This window comes from Neofelis nebulosa, chromosome 4, assembly GCF_028018385.1.
Source record: "Neofelis nebulosa isolate mNeoNeb1 chromosome 4, mNeoNeb1.pri, whole genome shotgun sequence".
Classification (NCBI taxonomy): domain Eukaryota; kingdom Metazoa; phylum Chordata; class Mammalia; order Carnivora; family Felidae; genus Neofelis; species Neofelis nebulosa.
The window spans coordinates 167147106-167161819 of NC_080785.1; the positions used below are offsets into that span (position 1 = coordinate 167147106).

General features: G+C 61.5%; 1 protein-coding gene across 1 annotated transcript in view; it reads right to left on the reverse strand.

Moving 5' to 3' along the window:
- Positions 1-1144: 1144 nt before the first annotated feature.
- Positions 1145-14714, reverse strand: part of ATCAY (ATCAY kinesin light chain interacting caytaxin) — a 30344-nt gene continuing 16774 nt past the window's right edge. The window contains exons 5-13 of the mRNA XM_058729035.1: positions 13600-13785; positions 13212-13314; positions 11948-12079; positions 11121-11207; positions 8772-8870; positions 8077-8112; positions 6032-6103; positions 4722-4751; positions 1145-2849 (exon numbers count right to left, since the gene is read on the reverse strand). Coding sequence (XP_058585018.1) covers positions 2840-2849; positions 4722-4751; positions 6032-6103; positions 8077-8112; positions 8772-8870; positions 11121-11207; positions 11948-12079; positions 13212-13314; positions 13600-13785 — 755 coding nt within the window. The 3' untranslated portion in view covers positions 1145-2839. The remainder of the gene's footprint in view (positions 2850-4721; positions 4752-6031; positions 6104-8076; positions 8113-8771; positions 8871-11120; positions 11208-11947; positions 12080-13211; positions 13315-13599; positions 13786-14714) is intronic.

Sequence of the window (14714 nt, forward strand, 5' to 3'; positions counted from 1 at the left end):
ACTGCCCGGTGTCAGGTCACAGGATGCGGGGGGAGGGGGGATCCCCGGGAGCTGGAGAGCGTGGGGACCCTTCCCCAGTTCAGTGTCGGGAACGGTGTGAGCGTAGAGAGGAAATAGTCTTCTGTTCCAGAAGAGGCAATAATGATCTATATACATACAGTAATTAAACTATTACCATTGTCACCTGCTAACCCTGCTTGGTTCCAGAGCGGACTGGGGTCGGGAAGGGAACTTGAGTCACAGAGAGGCAGGTCCGGAAGGGGCCCTAGGGATAGCCCCGGGGCCCCCCCCTGAAGCAAGAGCGGCAGGGCCACGGCCGCGGTCGCCCCAGGCCGCCCCTCTGCGCCCGGACCCAGGCCAGCGTCACACCTCGGGGAAGAGGACACCAGTGACCACCCTCCCTTCTCAGCTGCTGCCTCTTTATTTCCACACAAATCCCCCAAAGCCCGTGGAAACCATGTCTGAACATCACGACGACTTTGGGTATAAAAACCACAACACTGGCCGTCCTTAGGATGAGCGTGTGAGCCACGACCGAGGACACGACCCACGTGTCACAGGAGGGAAGCCCGGCGTCCCTTCGTGACGGGGGCTCGGGGTCCACTGCATCTTGGCCGGAACTGCCCCCGAGACACATCTTTCGCGAAGCCGCTGGGAGCCACCCGCGTGGACACGTGTGGAGGGAGCCATGCCGTGGGACTTCTCCCGCCTGGGGACGGCCTCCCGGGCCTCTCTTTATCCTGGAGGGGCCGCCGTGGCAGCCGAGCTGGGGTCCCGGGCCCCACTTGCCCGTTGTCCGTGGCTGCTGGTGGTCCGGAGGGGCGGCGGGCGGGCCGCGGGGAACCAGCTGGTCCCTGTTGGGGTTTCTTGCGTGGCTGCAGGCCTCGGTCCGTCCCTCTGTTGCCTCCGCAGGCACGCACTGTCGCACCGGGCGGACGGCCTCAGTTCCTCGCGCTCAGCCTGCAGCCGGTTCCGGCCTCCTCCCCCGGTTACTGGTTACTGTGTTTGTGGAGGCCCCGCGCGGACCCCGCAAACAGGGCCCGCCTCCCGGGCCTGGAGTTTGGGGCGGCCCTGGGGACACCCAGGGCACCCTCCTAAAAGGAGGCGCTCCGGACAGGGGCAGGCGACAGGCAGAACAGGGGGCTGTGGGGGTCTGTCGGAGGGCAAATTGGAGAGGCCCATCCGCTGGCCTCGGCCGCCTCAGGCTCCGGGTGACACGCCTGGGCCCGGAACACGGTCCTGTCCTTTATTTGACATTTGGGAAACAGCAGAAACACAAACGTAAGACCCCCCCTCCACCCACCCCCCAGGCGTCCCGGCCTTCCCGGGGCAGAGCTGCGCCGACCCAGAAGATGCGGGGCCCAACTCGGCTCCCAGACTCCGCGTTTTTCGAGGCGGAGCCTCTGGCGTTGGACGCGGGACGGCTCCGTGACGTTCAGGACATTCAGGAGCCTCCCCCACGGGGCAAAATGTCGGGTGTTCCCTTCCCTCAGCACCAAACACCACCAGCTCCCTCCTGGCATCGGAATAACCCAAAACACCTCGATGCGCCCAGGTCAAGAAGCCTCCGGCATCTCCCCTGAGGCCAAGAACCTCATACCCAGGGCACTTGAACTAGACCGCTAAGAAACCAGCGACGGGGCCGGGAAGAGGGGCCTGGAGAAGGTACCCGCTCAACCTTTGTTCAGATTCATAGAAACAGAAACTCCGAGGATCGGAGGGGACCGCAGAGGACCACATTCTGTAAGCACTTTCCAGCCTTTTCTTAAATGCCTCCACGGACGGGGAACTCACTACCTCTAAAGGCCACCCTGACGGGCGTGCGGACCACATTAGAAAAGTCTGACTTCTGTCCAAGGTAAATTTACCTCCTTTGACCGCAGGTCTTCGTAGCATCCAGGCCACTGGGATTTATTTTCCCAAGTGAACTTCAAAACACTCAAAACCTGCAATAAACCTGTATCTTCCTGTATCGCGGTTCAGAGCCGGTTTCCCATGGCGGGAACCTGAGGGGCTCATCCCAACCCTGTGTTGGAGTGGGGGGGTGGGGGGGGTCAGGAAAGCGGGGACACTTCATTCCCTCAGTAGGAGGTATTGATCAGGATTGCCCTGTGGTGTGGCGTCCATTAAAGGGGCTTGAGAATGTTCTAGAAGGGGGGGCGGGTTTGCAACTGCGGGGCGGGGGTGATTCGCAGCAGCTCGCGTGTGCCATCGTGGACTCCGTTAATCCCAAAGAAGTTCGGGAGATGAAGGCGAGGGGAGCTGGTCAAGTGTAAAGCCATGAGGTGCAGGGACGGGAGGTCCCCGGGGCACAGCGCTGCTGGGGGGGCTGAGCTTCCGGGCCACGTGCCCAGGGCCGCAGGGGGTGTTCTAGGAGAAAAGGCACAAGAACGAGTCCAGATCCGGCCAAGGAGCTGGCGGGCATCCGTGGCCCCGGGGTGGGCCAGGTGACAAACAAGAGAAGGCTCTTGAACCAGGACTTTGTGCAGTGATGGTGGTGCTGAGGGCGAGGAGGGGGTCTCTGAAGCCGTCGAGGGCACACGGGCCATGCCCTGGGCCGTCTTCCTCTTCTCGGCCGCGAGCTCGTGAGTGTGGAGGGCTGAGAACCAGGTCCTTTTCTGGAACATACCGCGTTGTTTGAAAACAAAACAAAACAAAAACGTTTTCAAGCAGCTCAAAAGGATGCTGGGTTTCAGAGATGGATGAGGGGGACTGGCCCCCTACAAAGACAGGGGCGTCAGGACAAGGCGGGGAGGAGGTCCAGGACCAGAGGGCGTCTGACAGAGGTTTCTTGCCATCTGGAATCTTCTGTCTTGTCCTTCTCTGTAGTCTTGTCACCTCAGGACATGCTAGAGAGGGATAAACACAGGCCAGGCTGTTATTACTGTTTTTAAAGAACTCGGGCAGCAGTGGGGGGGTGGGGGGCGGCGCCTGGGTGGCTCAGTCGCTTAAGCAACCGACTCCGGCTCAGGTCATGATCTCGTGGTGCGTGGGTTCGAGCCCCGCGTCGGGCTCTGTGCTGACGGCTCGGAGCCTGGAGCCTTCTTCCGATTCTGTGTCTCCCTCTCTCTCTCCCTGCCCTTCCCTCACTTGTGCTCTGTCTCTCAAAAACAAATAAGCGTTAAAACAAATACATAAATACAAATAAAACACGTGATTATCCTTAAAAAATACAGAAAGAATGCGGGGAACGTGTGCACGCGTGGACGGCACGATCCGACCCGGCTTTGGGGGGCCCTCGGCAGCAAGAGCGGGACCAGCCCACCAAGGTCTGCTGCCTGCCACCCACCTTCCGGGTGTGCTTCCAAAGGGGACCCCTCAATCGGTGCGTCAGGAGAACGGGCCCCGGGCCGACGTCACCAGTCGGACCAGAGGGAAGCTTCAACCCAGCTACCCATCCTTCTGTCCCTCCCTCCGCCCACCTATTCACCCACCTGTCTGTCTGCGTGTCCACCCGGTAGCTTCCTACAATTTCTTCTTTGGGGGTCTTTAACAATTTTAAACACTTCTAATTCATCATCCCTACCTGAGGATTCAGGGGAGGGTCTAACTCTGCTTTTTCTCGAATCTGCTGGCTTTCGCTCGTGGTGCGGGACTTCCTTGTGCGTTCTGTGTCTGTGGGTGAAACTCACCCCCAGAAGACACGGATTGAGACGATCTTGTCAGAAAGGCACCGAGAACTTGCCTCCACTCGGTGTGCCCAGGGCAGTACTGGTCTAAGACCATTTAGATTAAGAATTTTTTTTAATGTTTACTTATTTTGGAGACAGGGAGAGAGAGAGAGAGAGAGAGATACAGCGTGAGCTGGGGAGGGGCAGGGAGAGGGAGACACAGAATGTGAAGCAGGCTCCAGGCTCCGAGCTGTCAGCACAGATCCCGACGCGGGGCTCGAACTCACGGACCGCGAGATCATGACCTGAGTCGAAGTCAGGTGCTTGACGGAGCCCCACCGCTCGGAGTGCCCCGTCTGGTAAGAGTGTCTTTGTTTCCCTGGGGACCGTGGGTCGTGTGAGACAGCGTAGGCTAACAGCGGGATGTAGGTTGGGGGTATCGGCGGGACCTCGGGACGGCGGAGACTGAGCTCAGCCACGGGAGCGGTTAGCCAAGCGTAAGGGACCGCCCCCAGGAAACACCCTGGACGTGGGCGTAGCGTCCCTGGTTGGGGACATTGCCGGGCGAGCTGAGGGCTGCCTGGATAAGCCCCCCGGGAGACCACACCGGGAGGCTCACCTCTGGCCTCTCCGGGCCCGGGCATCACATTCCTTGTGCCCGTTCTCACCTGTACTCATCCCTCCACCATATTAAACCATAACTGTAAGCGAGACAGCTTTGCTGAATTCTGTGGGCAATTCTAGCAAAGCCCTGAACCTGAGGGTGGTCTCCATGACCCCCAGCACATAGAGCGGCTTTTCCTGGCATCTGGAGCAGGCGGGGACCCTGAGACAGGCCGCGGGCAAACGCCGCGCCCGTGGCCGCGTTACAAAGCCCGGGCTTTGGGGGCCTGGCTCCGGTCAAGCCTGCCGTGTGGCTTAGCTCTGGGGCATCAGGTCGGTGGCGCCCCGGAGTTGCGCAGGGACAGGCAAGCCAAGCCTCTCTGACTCCCCAGGACGGTAGCAATCGACCCCCAAACAGTAAATCGCGGGGCGAACGGTTCCCACGCGACTGGGCTCCACTCGGGACACTGAGGCACAGGCACCGGGACGGCCCTGCTCCCCACCTACCTTGTTTCCTGATCTGTGGCTGGAGCAGGCCTGTGAAGAGAGAAGCCTTCGCGTTATTTGCCCATTTTGGGGGGGAACCCTGGCATCTGGCCGCGAGCCCCGTGCGGCCAGGTCGGCCTCGCCTTGAGCTGGTACCAAGCGAGTAGGGGCAGCCCATGGGGACGTGCAGAAGGGTCACCAGCCAGAACCTCCACCAGAGAGCAGAACCCCTCTCGCGGCCGCATCAGCTACCCGCGGTCCCTGAGTCCTGGACGCTGGGGGCGGGGGGGGGGGGATGGCCCCAGGTGGCGCAAGGGCAGGAGACAGAGGCTACGCGAGGGTCAAATGCAGGAGGCAGGCTGGCCGGGCAGAGGGGAGGGGGGCAGGGGCAGGGGCAGAGCCCGCTGCGTTTTCTACCCATCGGGGGCAAGGCGCCACAGGGCTTGGGGCAGTATCTGCTGGGCGTCAGAAAAGTAAAGCGGGGGGCGTGATGGGAGGAACTGCTTATCGGGTGTGGGGTCCGTTTGGGGTGATAGAACATTCTGGAACTAGACAGTTCTGGAACTAGAGAGGGGTGCTGCACGGACAACTCTGCCAGGGTCCGAAAGGCCACCGGAACATGCACTTTAAAACTGTTCGTCGCGGGGGGGGGGCGCCCGGGGGGCTCAGGCGGTTAAGTGTCTGACCTTTGATCTCGGCTGAGGGTCATGATCTCACGGCTGGTAGGATCGAGCCCCACGTCAGGCTCTGCGCCGACAGCACGGAGCCGGCTTGGGATTCTCTCTCTGCCCCTCCCCCCCACCAGATAAATAAATGACCTTAAAAAAAAAAAAAAAGGGTGAAGAAGCCCCTGGAGAAGAGACGGGACTGGGGCTGGCCATCCAGGGGGCTTGCCCGGCGGTGGGGGGGCATGTGCTGAGCCCCCGAGGCCGGGCACGGGCAGCCCAGCCCCAGAGAGGAGCGGACTTTCACATTTTATGGACAGTTCGCTAATTTGTTTATTTATCTGCAAAGCTTTTATTTTTTTTAAGTAATCTTTGCTCCCGCGGTGGGGCTCGAACTCACAGCCCTGAGATCAAGGGTTCCACCCTCAACCGACCGCCAGGCGCCCGATTGTTGGTTTAAATATAATTCCGGCTTCTGCAGGTGTCCCGTGGGGACGGCCCGGGGTGGAGGGAAGAGGGACCCCGGGACTGAGCATTCAGGATGGGGCCGGCGTTGTGCTGGCCATCCACGCCCGCTCTCTGCTGTCCTCGTCACGAGAGCGTTGCGGTCACTCTTACCGGACGTGCGGGCTCGGCCGCCCTCGCCGTGGCCACCTGCACAGTTACCTGTCCTCCGCCGGCACCGCCTCGGGCTTGTCCTCAGACCTGGGCAGGACGAACTCGGGCTGCAGCCGGGCGCTGGGGACGGAGAGAGAGGACGTGGGTGACGAACCTGCCCGCTGTGGCCTCGGAGGGTGGCGTGGGGGAGTCTCGCTGCCCCAGGATGGGCCCCGAGGGCACAGAGACCAACCCAGGGGTTAATGACTGCAGAGACGACCATGGGGAAGGGGGCACGAGCGGGGACAGGACGGGGAGGAGGAAAGACCCCTGAACGTTCCTCTCAGCTGTCAGCCCGGAGGCACCGGTCCTCGCCCCTTGGACACGGTCCCCTGTGCCCTGATTCCGGCTTGCGGTGCTGGTCTCCGTGCCTCCGCAGCTAAGACTGGGAGGCCAAAGAGAGGCAGAGAGAGAGAAAGACAAGGAGAGACATACACAGAGACAGAGACAGGGAGAGAGAGAGAGAGAGAGAGAGAGGGGGAGCGCGAGAGATGGAGAAGGGCAGGGGAAGAAAGGAAGGGGAAAGAGTGCAGACAGACAGACAGACATCTCTAGTTCCCACCCAGCAGCGGCTACTGTCTCGAACACAGAACTACGAGTCGGGGCACCCGGGCGGCTCGGTCAACTGTCGGACTTGGGCTCCGGTCCTGATGTCACGGTTCATGAGTCTGAGCCCGGCGTCGGGCTCTCTGCCGTCAGTCTGTGGGCACAGAGCCCGCTTCGGATCCTCTGCCCCCCTCTCTCTGCCCCTCCGCCACTCCCGAGCACACACGCTCGCAGGAGCGCTCCCCCCCTCCCTCCCTCTCTCTCTCTAAAAAATAAACAGTAAACAAAACCAGAACTACGAGTGATGAGGACACAGGAGGGGGAGGGGGAGCCCTTGTCCTGCGGGGGGGGGGGGGGCGTGGGGTGGCCCACGTGCCCCGGGGACAGCGTGGCGGTTCCGCAAAACGTTCAAGGCAGCATCGCCACGTGCTCCCGGAACCCCACTTCGGGAACGCGGGGACTCAGCTGGGTGTTCGCGGCCCGTGTCCGCAGCGGCATGACTCCCAGCAGCCTCAGCAAACCCACGTCCCTCCGTGGATGAAGGACAAACACAACGTGGCCCGTCCACGCGTGGGAATATTACTCGGCCTCGGGAAGGAAGGACCCCTGCCGCCTGCCACCACGCGGGCGGACGCGGGGGGCCACGCACGGGACGGGGCGTCCTGCCTGCCCTCGGCCTCCCTCCCTGGCGCCCGCGGCCCATCATCACTACGCGACGCGTGCGGAGCCTCCACGGCGCTGCTCACCGTGTGGCTCATCTGCCCACGTCACCCGCCCTGCCCGGGACCCGCTTTCCTCACTCGGTGACGCGCCCCTCTCCTCTGCCATTTGGAGCCCCCCGGACCAGGACTCTGTCTTTTTCACCTGTCTCCCCGGAGGAGGCTGGCACGGGGCCGGGCACTGATAGACGCTCTGGACCCCCCGAAGCCCCAACCCTCCCCCAGGCTTGCTGTGTGGCCTGGGGCAGGTGCCCGTGCCTCTCTGAGCCTCGGATTCCTGGGCTGCGAGATGCTGCCGGGAATCCTGGCCCTGCCCAGCTCCGGGGTGTGGGGGCGGAATATGAACGTATCCGGGGGACGGTACGAGGGCCTCGTAACTGGGTGGGGTCGCGATCGCCCTGAGGTCCCGTGACCGCCACCCCTGGTGACGCCACCAACAAAAACCAAACCAGTAGGTTAGTGAAGGGGCATTTCTGGGGCTGTCGGGGCCGAGAACGGAACCTGTGCCCCCTCTGTCAGCGGATGACTTGATTTTACCGCGATTACTATGAGCCACTTTTCGCCCGGTGGGTCCCCTTGCCCTCATTCCTCAGAGTAACCCCCACGGTGGCTGTGAACTCTTTACTCGCCTACCGTCCCTCCGTGACGGAGCGGATTCGAACCCCGGTCTGACTCAAAGCCCTCAACAAACGCGAGGGCGTCATCGGCCCCTGCTGGGCCAAAGCCACCTGTTACCCCCCCCAAAGGTGGGCCCGGCCCAGCCCCCGCCCCGAGGCACTCTGTACACACCTCTCTCTCCTGGCCTTGAGCCTTTCCTCTTCGTACCTGGAAGACAGAAAGTACAACTCCTCAGACGCCCCCCTCCCCCACAGGTGCGCTGCCTGGGGACCCCTTCCCTTCTGGGAGCGGAGACACAATCTCCTTGTCACGTCCGAGTTCGCGCCAGCCTTGGGCGCAGAAAGGCAGCCGGGACTGACGGGCCGACGGCCTTTTTTACGTTTCTGACAGTGACTCCGCTGGCCTCGTCCAGCATCTGGTATAGATATGGCTCAGCTGATTAGTTTTCTGTGCCTGATCCGGGACCAGCAATTGAACGGGGTCATTGTAAAGCAACCCCCTCGCTGACGTGGGTCGGTCTACATGCCCCCCCCCCCCCCCCCCCCGCCGCCCCGGGCGTAAATATTTTCGACTTCTTAGGCTGGTTTCCGCCACAGCTGCTCAATTCCGATGTGGCTCAAAGGCAGCCATGGATGGGCGGGGCCGTGTGCCAATAAAACTTTATTTATACAACAAGCCGTGGGCCACGGGTGGCCGGCCCCACGTGTTCTCCGATCTCACGTGGGCTTGTTTCACCGTGTCTCCCCGGGTCCGCTGCTCCCACTCACGTCCGGCGTCCGGTTCTCGGGCCCCCGAGAGGGGAGGCGCGGAGCCTGGGCGCGCTGGGGCCGGGGGAGGGGGCGCCCCCACGGCACGGGGACACTCACTGTAGCACGCACTCGGGGATCTGCACGTGTTCCATGGGGATGAGCTGTTCCAGATCTTCCAGGCTGTGTACGTACTGGATCTTGTTGATGAATTTGACGCTGGCGGGACAAGGAGGGACACGTGTGAAGTCCGGCCCAGGGCTCGCGAGGGCACAGAGGCTCACAGCCCGTCTTTTCAGAAAGAGCAGCCTCTCTCGGTCCGCACCCGGAGCCAGGCTGTCTGGTGCCACGCGGGGCTCTGTCACCAGCGTGTGGCTTTGAACTCGCGGTTACTGTTATTTTAAAAAATCTAACTTAAACCTAATTTTGCTGAAGTATAAAATAAGCTTTTTTCGAGGGCCCCCCGGGCGGGCGGCTCGGTCGGTTGAGGGGACGACTTCAGCTCAGGTCGCGATCCCACAGTTGGGGAGACCGGGCCCCGCGTCAGGCTCTGCGCCCACAGCCCGGAACCTGCTTCCGAGGCCCTGGCTCCCTCTCTCTCTGCCCCTCCCCCGCTCGCACTCTGTCTCTTCAAAAATAAAGCAGCATCGGAACAAGTTTTTAAAAGCTTTTTTTAAAGTTGAGTCATTTTTCTAAATGACAAACAGAAGGCCGAGAGGATACGGCACGACAGCAAACGCTAAAATAATCGAGTTAATGGTAAAAAAAAAAAAAAAAAAAAAAAAAAAAAGGTAAGACGGAGTCAGGGGTCTACAAAAGCGTGTTGAGACGTTTCGTATCTATGTCGAGAGGTCAGATTAAAACTCGGCTCAGGCTTTCCGGCGTCCGATGCAAAGGGAGACACGTGAGGAATCAATGACACACAGCGTCCCTAATGGGAAAAATAAAGCAGCTGCTTGGCAGAAAGGCCGACGGTAAGCGATTAGGCATGACAGACGCTCCCCACGGGGCGTCACAAAGCGGCCACGTGCGGTATTCTGAGCAAATCCGACTGCTTTCATGCAGGGCAAGTCGCATGTTGTAAAATATTTTTTATACATTTATTTTTGAGAAACAGAGTGAGACAAAGCGTGAGCTTCCTTCCTTCCCTCCTTCCTTCTTTCCTTCCTTCCCCTTCCAACCTGGGGCTCGAACTCAAGGACCCTGAGATCAAGAGCTGCGCGTTCTCCCGAATGAGCCCACCAGGCTCCCCTGAAGGATCTGGATTCGATTCAATGCTCTGAATCATGTCAAATTAAATATACATTCAGGGGGGCGCCTGGGTGGCTCAGTCCCTTAAGCGTCTGACTCCTGATTTTGGCTCAGGTGGTGATCTCACTGTCACGAGACCCGGCCCCGAGTCAGGCTAGGCACAGAGACTGCTTAAGATTTTCTCTCTCTCTCTCTCTCTCTCTCTCTCTCTCTCGGGGCGCCTGGGTGGCTCAGTCCATTAAGTGTCCGACTCTTGGTTTCGGCTCAGGTCATGATCTCACATCGGGCTCTGTGCTGACAGCATGGAGCCTGCTTGGGATCCTTTCTCTCCTCTCTCTCTGCCCTTCCCCCACTCATGCTACCTCTCTCTCTCTCTCTCTCTCTCAAAACAAACATTGGAAAAATACATGTATATATATACTTCAAAAGATGTGGTTTACGGTGCGGATCTTGGGTACATCACATTGGCGTGACGTCTGGGGCGGCTCAAGTCGGAGACTAAGGTCAGCCCCCTGGCTACTCAGTCCCCATGGGGCCAAACCACAGTGAAACCCTAGACAGCAAGGTGAGCTTCCCGGTTGGTGGACCTTCCCGTATGCTGTCATCCATCTTTGCAGGGACAATTAAGGGCTTTTGCTACCACCCCCGGGGAGGGGACAACTGCCCACCTGGGACCTCCACATGCACCTTCGGGCTTCGCCAACTTTAACCTGCGTCCTTCCTCTGTAGGAAACCGCGACAGCTTTTCTGAGCTCTGGGAGTCCTTCCAGTGGCCCGTCAAACCTGAGGGTGGTCTCGAGGACCCCCCAAGGCACACATGGCTCGTGACATTATTGCCCGGAGCGGGTCAGGCCCTCCTGGCGTCCTAATGGTCCCCGCACAGGTTCTGGAGTGGACGGGGAAGGGGGGAGTGTGGCGGGCGAGCACCTGGCTGTGTGACCCTGGCTGCGTGCCTTGACCCTTCTGAGCCCCAGATCCCTCGTCCACGCGACGGGCGTGACAGCGTCAGCCTCTCCGGTGGTGGCTGTCACGTTATGAGGTATCCGGCGTTTAGGATGGGACAGCTGCTTTCTAGTATTTTTCCTGTGTTCATCCCTTAATACTAACAACGCACATGATTTAAACAGCTTGAGGCCAAGGTCCGCATCCGACGCAGAGAAGCTGGAAGATTCGGATTCCCAACAAAGACGCGCGAGCCCGCCCCGGCCGCGGCCTCACCTGATGAAAGGCCGGGACACCGCCAGCACCGTGCGGATGAACCAGGACGGGTGCACAATGATCAGCGACTTCAGGTTCTTCCGCAATCTGCGTGGGGAAACAGAGCAAGTGAGCCCTGGGGAGGGAGGGGCTCCCGGCGGGCAGATCCAGGCTCGGGGGGGGGGGGGGGGGGGGTCCGGAAGGCCGAGCCCCCTTTGCGGGGTTTGTGGGAGCCACGCTGACCTCTAGCCCCAGGTGTCACTTCATTCAGGGCCTGAGCTCTTGACTGCGTGGCCGCGCGGCCCATCCCCGAAAGATGTCCTGGGGCACCCTGGTTCTGACCCCCTGTTGTGGTCACGTTGAACTGCGTCCCCCTCCCCCCCCCCCCCCCCCCAGATTTGTATGTTGTAGTCCTAACCTCTTGGACCTCAGAACGGGGACATTGTTTAGAAAATAAGGTCATGGCCGACATAATTCTCTAAAAGTCACACCAGGGCAGGATGGGACGTAATCCAATCACTGGTGTCCTTATAAAGAGGGGACGTTTGGACGCAGACACACGGGGAAAGGCCGCGTGACCACGACGGGGGCGGAGCGCCTCCAAGCTGGGGGGGGGGTGCCAAGGATGGCCGGTGCCCCCCCTCCCCCCGCCCCCCCAGGAGCCAGGAGACGCACGGAACAGACTCAGGAGCCGATCAAGTCCGTTCAACCGTCCGGTCTGAGGTCGTTTGTTTGTCCGACGGCCACGCCGCCTTCTGGGGGGGGGGGGGGGGGGCGGGGCTCCGGGGTCCCCTGCTCCGCGGGGGTGAAAACCCCTCCCTCCCGGGGCCTTCCGCCCACGCACTCACCTCCTGTCGATCATCTGATAACACTTCTTCAGCCAGCCGATGCCAGGCATCCTCCGCCGGGGGGTGGCGCCGTTCAGGTAGACGATCATGTAGTCCTCGGCCACCAGCAGCTCCAGACTGCTGATGACGTACCTGGTCACGTGTGCGGAAGATGGGGGGCCCGGCAGGGGGGGCCAGAGTTAGGAAGCCCCGCCCCCCCGTCCGCGGGACGGAGCGCCCGTGGGCGCCTGCGCTCTTTGCTGCCGCCTGCCGTGCTGGGCCAGCCCCGCCTGCTCGGGGTGGCGCGGCTGCAGACCCCAGCCCACCCCAAGTTAGTGTCCGTGGGCCTAGGGATAGCAGGGGTCACCATTTCACTAAGCACTTATTAGGCACCAAGGGTTTTACGCGCACGACAGCATCTAGCGTCTCCGTTAATCCGGAGAGGGGGTCCCAATGGCCCCGGGGACGGCCGGGGAACGGGCACCCACAGTGGACGGTCCACCGCACCAGACGTTACGGGTCCGGGATCCCGTCCCGGCCCCGTCTCTACCTGAGCAACTTGAGAAAAACTTTTCTTTTTGTTTACTGTTCTTATTATTTTTTTAAATGTCTGTTTATTTTGACAGCGAGCGAGCGAGCAGGGGAGGGGCAGAGAGGGAGGTGGACAGAGGGTCCAAAGTGGGCTCCACGCTGTGAGCGCGGAGCCGGACGTGGGGCTTGAACTCGCGAGCCGGGCGATCATGATCTGAGCCACCCCGGAGCCCCAGAAAACCTTTTCCTCTGTCTCAGCCTCTACTTCCCCACCTGAAGGCGGGGGGTGGGGGGAGGCTGGGCTCCCTGGGTTCTGGGGCCCCTTCCTGCCCTGACCTCCCGCAGGTGCCTCCTCGTCCTCTGAACCACCGGGCACCGGAGCCCCACCGAGTCACAAGGAAACCTCCATAATCACCAGAACAGAAGTAGATCACGTTTACTGAGCTCTTTCTGTCACCTGCCAGGTGCGTTACTCCATCATTATGAAGCTGCACCCCTGTGTCCTTGGGCAAGTGACTGAACCTGTCTGTGTGTTGGGGGCGGCACCTGTAGGAGGAGGTGTCCGCCCCACAGGGTTGCCCGGAGCGTGGACTGCGTTTCCACACGTGAAGCGCGTGGCCTCGCGGGCCGCCAAAGAGTAAACGCTCAGTAAGTGGGAGTGACGAGGGGGTGGTCCCGGGAGCCTGGTCCAGCCCACGGGCTGGGGCTCTTGGAGCCATGGGCACGGGGCGCAGCGGGCGGGCGGGCCACTTACAGGAAGAGGTTCTCCATGATGTAGTGGTAGTCGGGGGAGCTGCTGTCCGGGAGGAAGCAGGCAGCGAACACAATGATGGCGTTGAGACCCTCGCCGTAGTACCCTGGGGAGAGGCGGCCAGTGAGTGGCTCGTGCTCTGAGCTGCCCCCGGCTCTCCCCCGGGCTCCCACCCCCTCGCCAGCCAGCCCCTTCCTTCCCGGAGGGCACGGCTCTGAGTCATGGGAGCTCTTGGGGAGCCGGCAGACCCCTGATCGGCCTGCCTTTGATGGGGACACCGGGCTTAATGCCCCTGTGTCTCGGATGAAGAGACTGAGGTTCAGAGGGAGCCTCTGATGACCTCCGGTCGGCCCGGCTGGAGCCAGGGGGAGCTCGCGGGGTGCGGTCTCACCTCCGTGGGTCACTACCCTCATGTAGGGTCGGATCATGTGCAGGTCAATCCGGTGTTCTTGTTCTCCGATGATCACCGTCCGCCAGAGGCGCCCGTTGGTGGCACCGCTGTCCTCCACTGCGCCGTCCCCGAACAGATCTGCACTGTCCCCGGGCATGTTCTTCGCGGCGGCCACCGGGGTGTCATCTGGAAGCCAGCCGGGGGGGTGGGGGAGGGAGCAGGAGGGACGTCTCAGTCCAGACGTTGGGTCCCAGCCTCCCGCCCCGGCCCCCTCTGCCTCTGCTGCCTGTGGACGCGTGACCCTCCTGCTTCCCCCGTGACCTTGCCCACGTGCTTCTCCCCACCCAGAGGCCCTGCTCGTCCACTTCCCCCCCTCCCCCCGCTCTCCCTTCACGGCCCGGCTCAAATGCCACCTTCTCCAGAAAGCCTGGCTTCCCAGAGCACTCTGTGGGCTTGGGGCTCAGAGCCTGTGAACGTGTCTGTCTGCTTCATCAAACCGCGAAGGCGCTCAAGGGCACGGGCGCTCTCATTCTGTGCCCTCCTTGGAGCCTGGCACACGGAGAGACGATGCAGCCTGGCACCGGGACGCCCTGCACGCTTGCCCGGCCCCTAGCGACGCACGCGGCTCTCCACGGCCCGGTCCTCCTCCGCCTGCCGTGTTTCATCCAGCCCTGACCCCTCCTTCCGGCGCGTCCTCTACCTCAGCCACCAGAGGCCCATCTAAAACCCCTCTGGGGCGACAGGAATAAACACAATGATGAGAGAATCCCACACATCACCGCACACGTGTCGGGTGGCCTAGACGAAACGGCTAAATTCTAAGAAACGCACAAACCACCAGAACTGACTCAGGAAGAAATAGAAAAACGGGGTAGACCCGTGACGGCAGGGCGATTGGATCAGGGGTGGAAACTCCCTCCCTCCCTCCCTCCAGCCCGCCGAGGCCCGGGTGGCTTCGAGGCCGAGTTCCAGCAAACAGGTAAAGAGGTAACGCCGATCCTTCCCCGTCTCAGCACTGCACACGTTCGGGGCGTCCCGGGTGGGCATCCTCGCCGCCCCACTCAGTGCCAGGAGCAGCCCCAGTGCGACGGCCCCAGACATCCCCAGACGCGGCC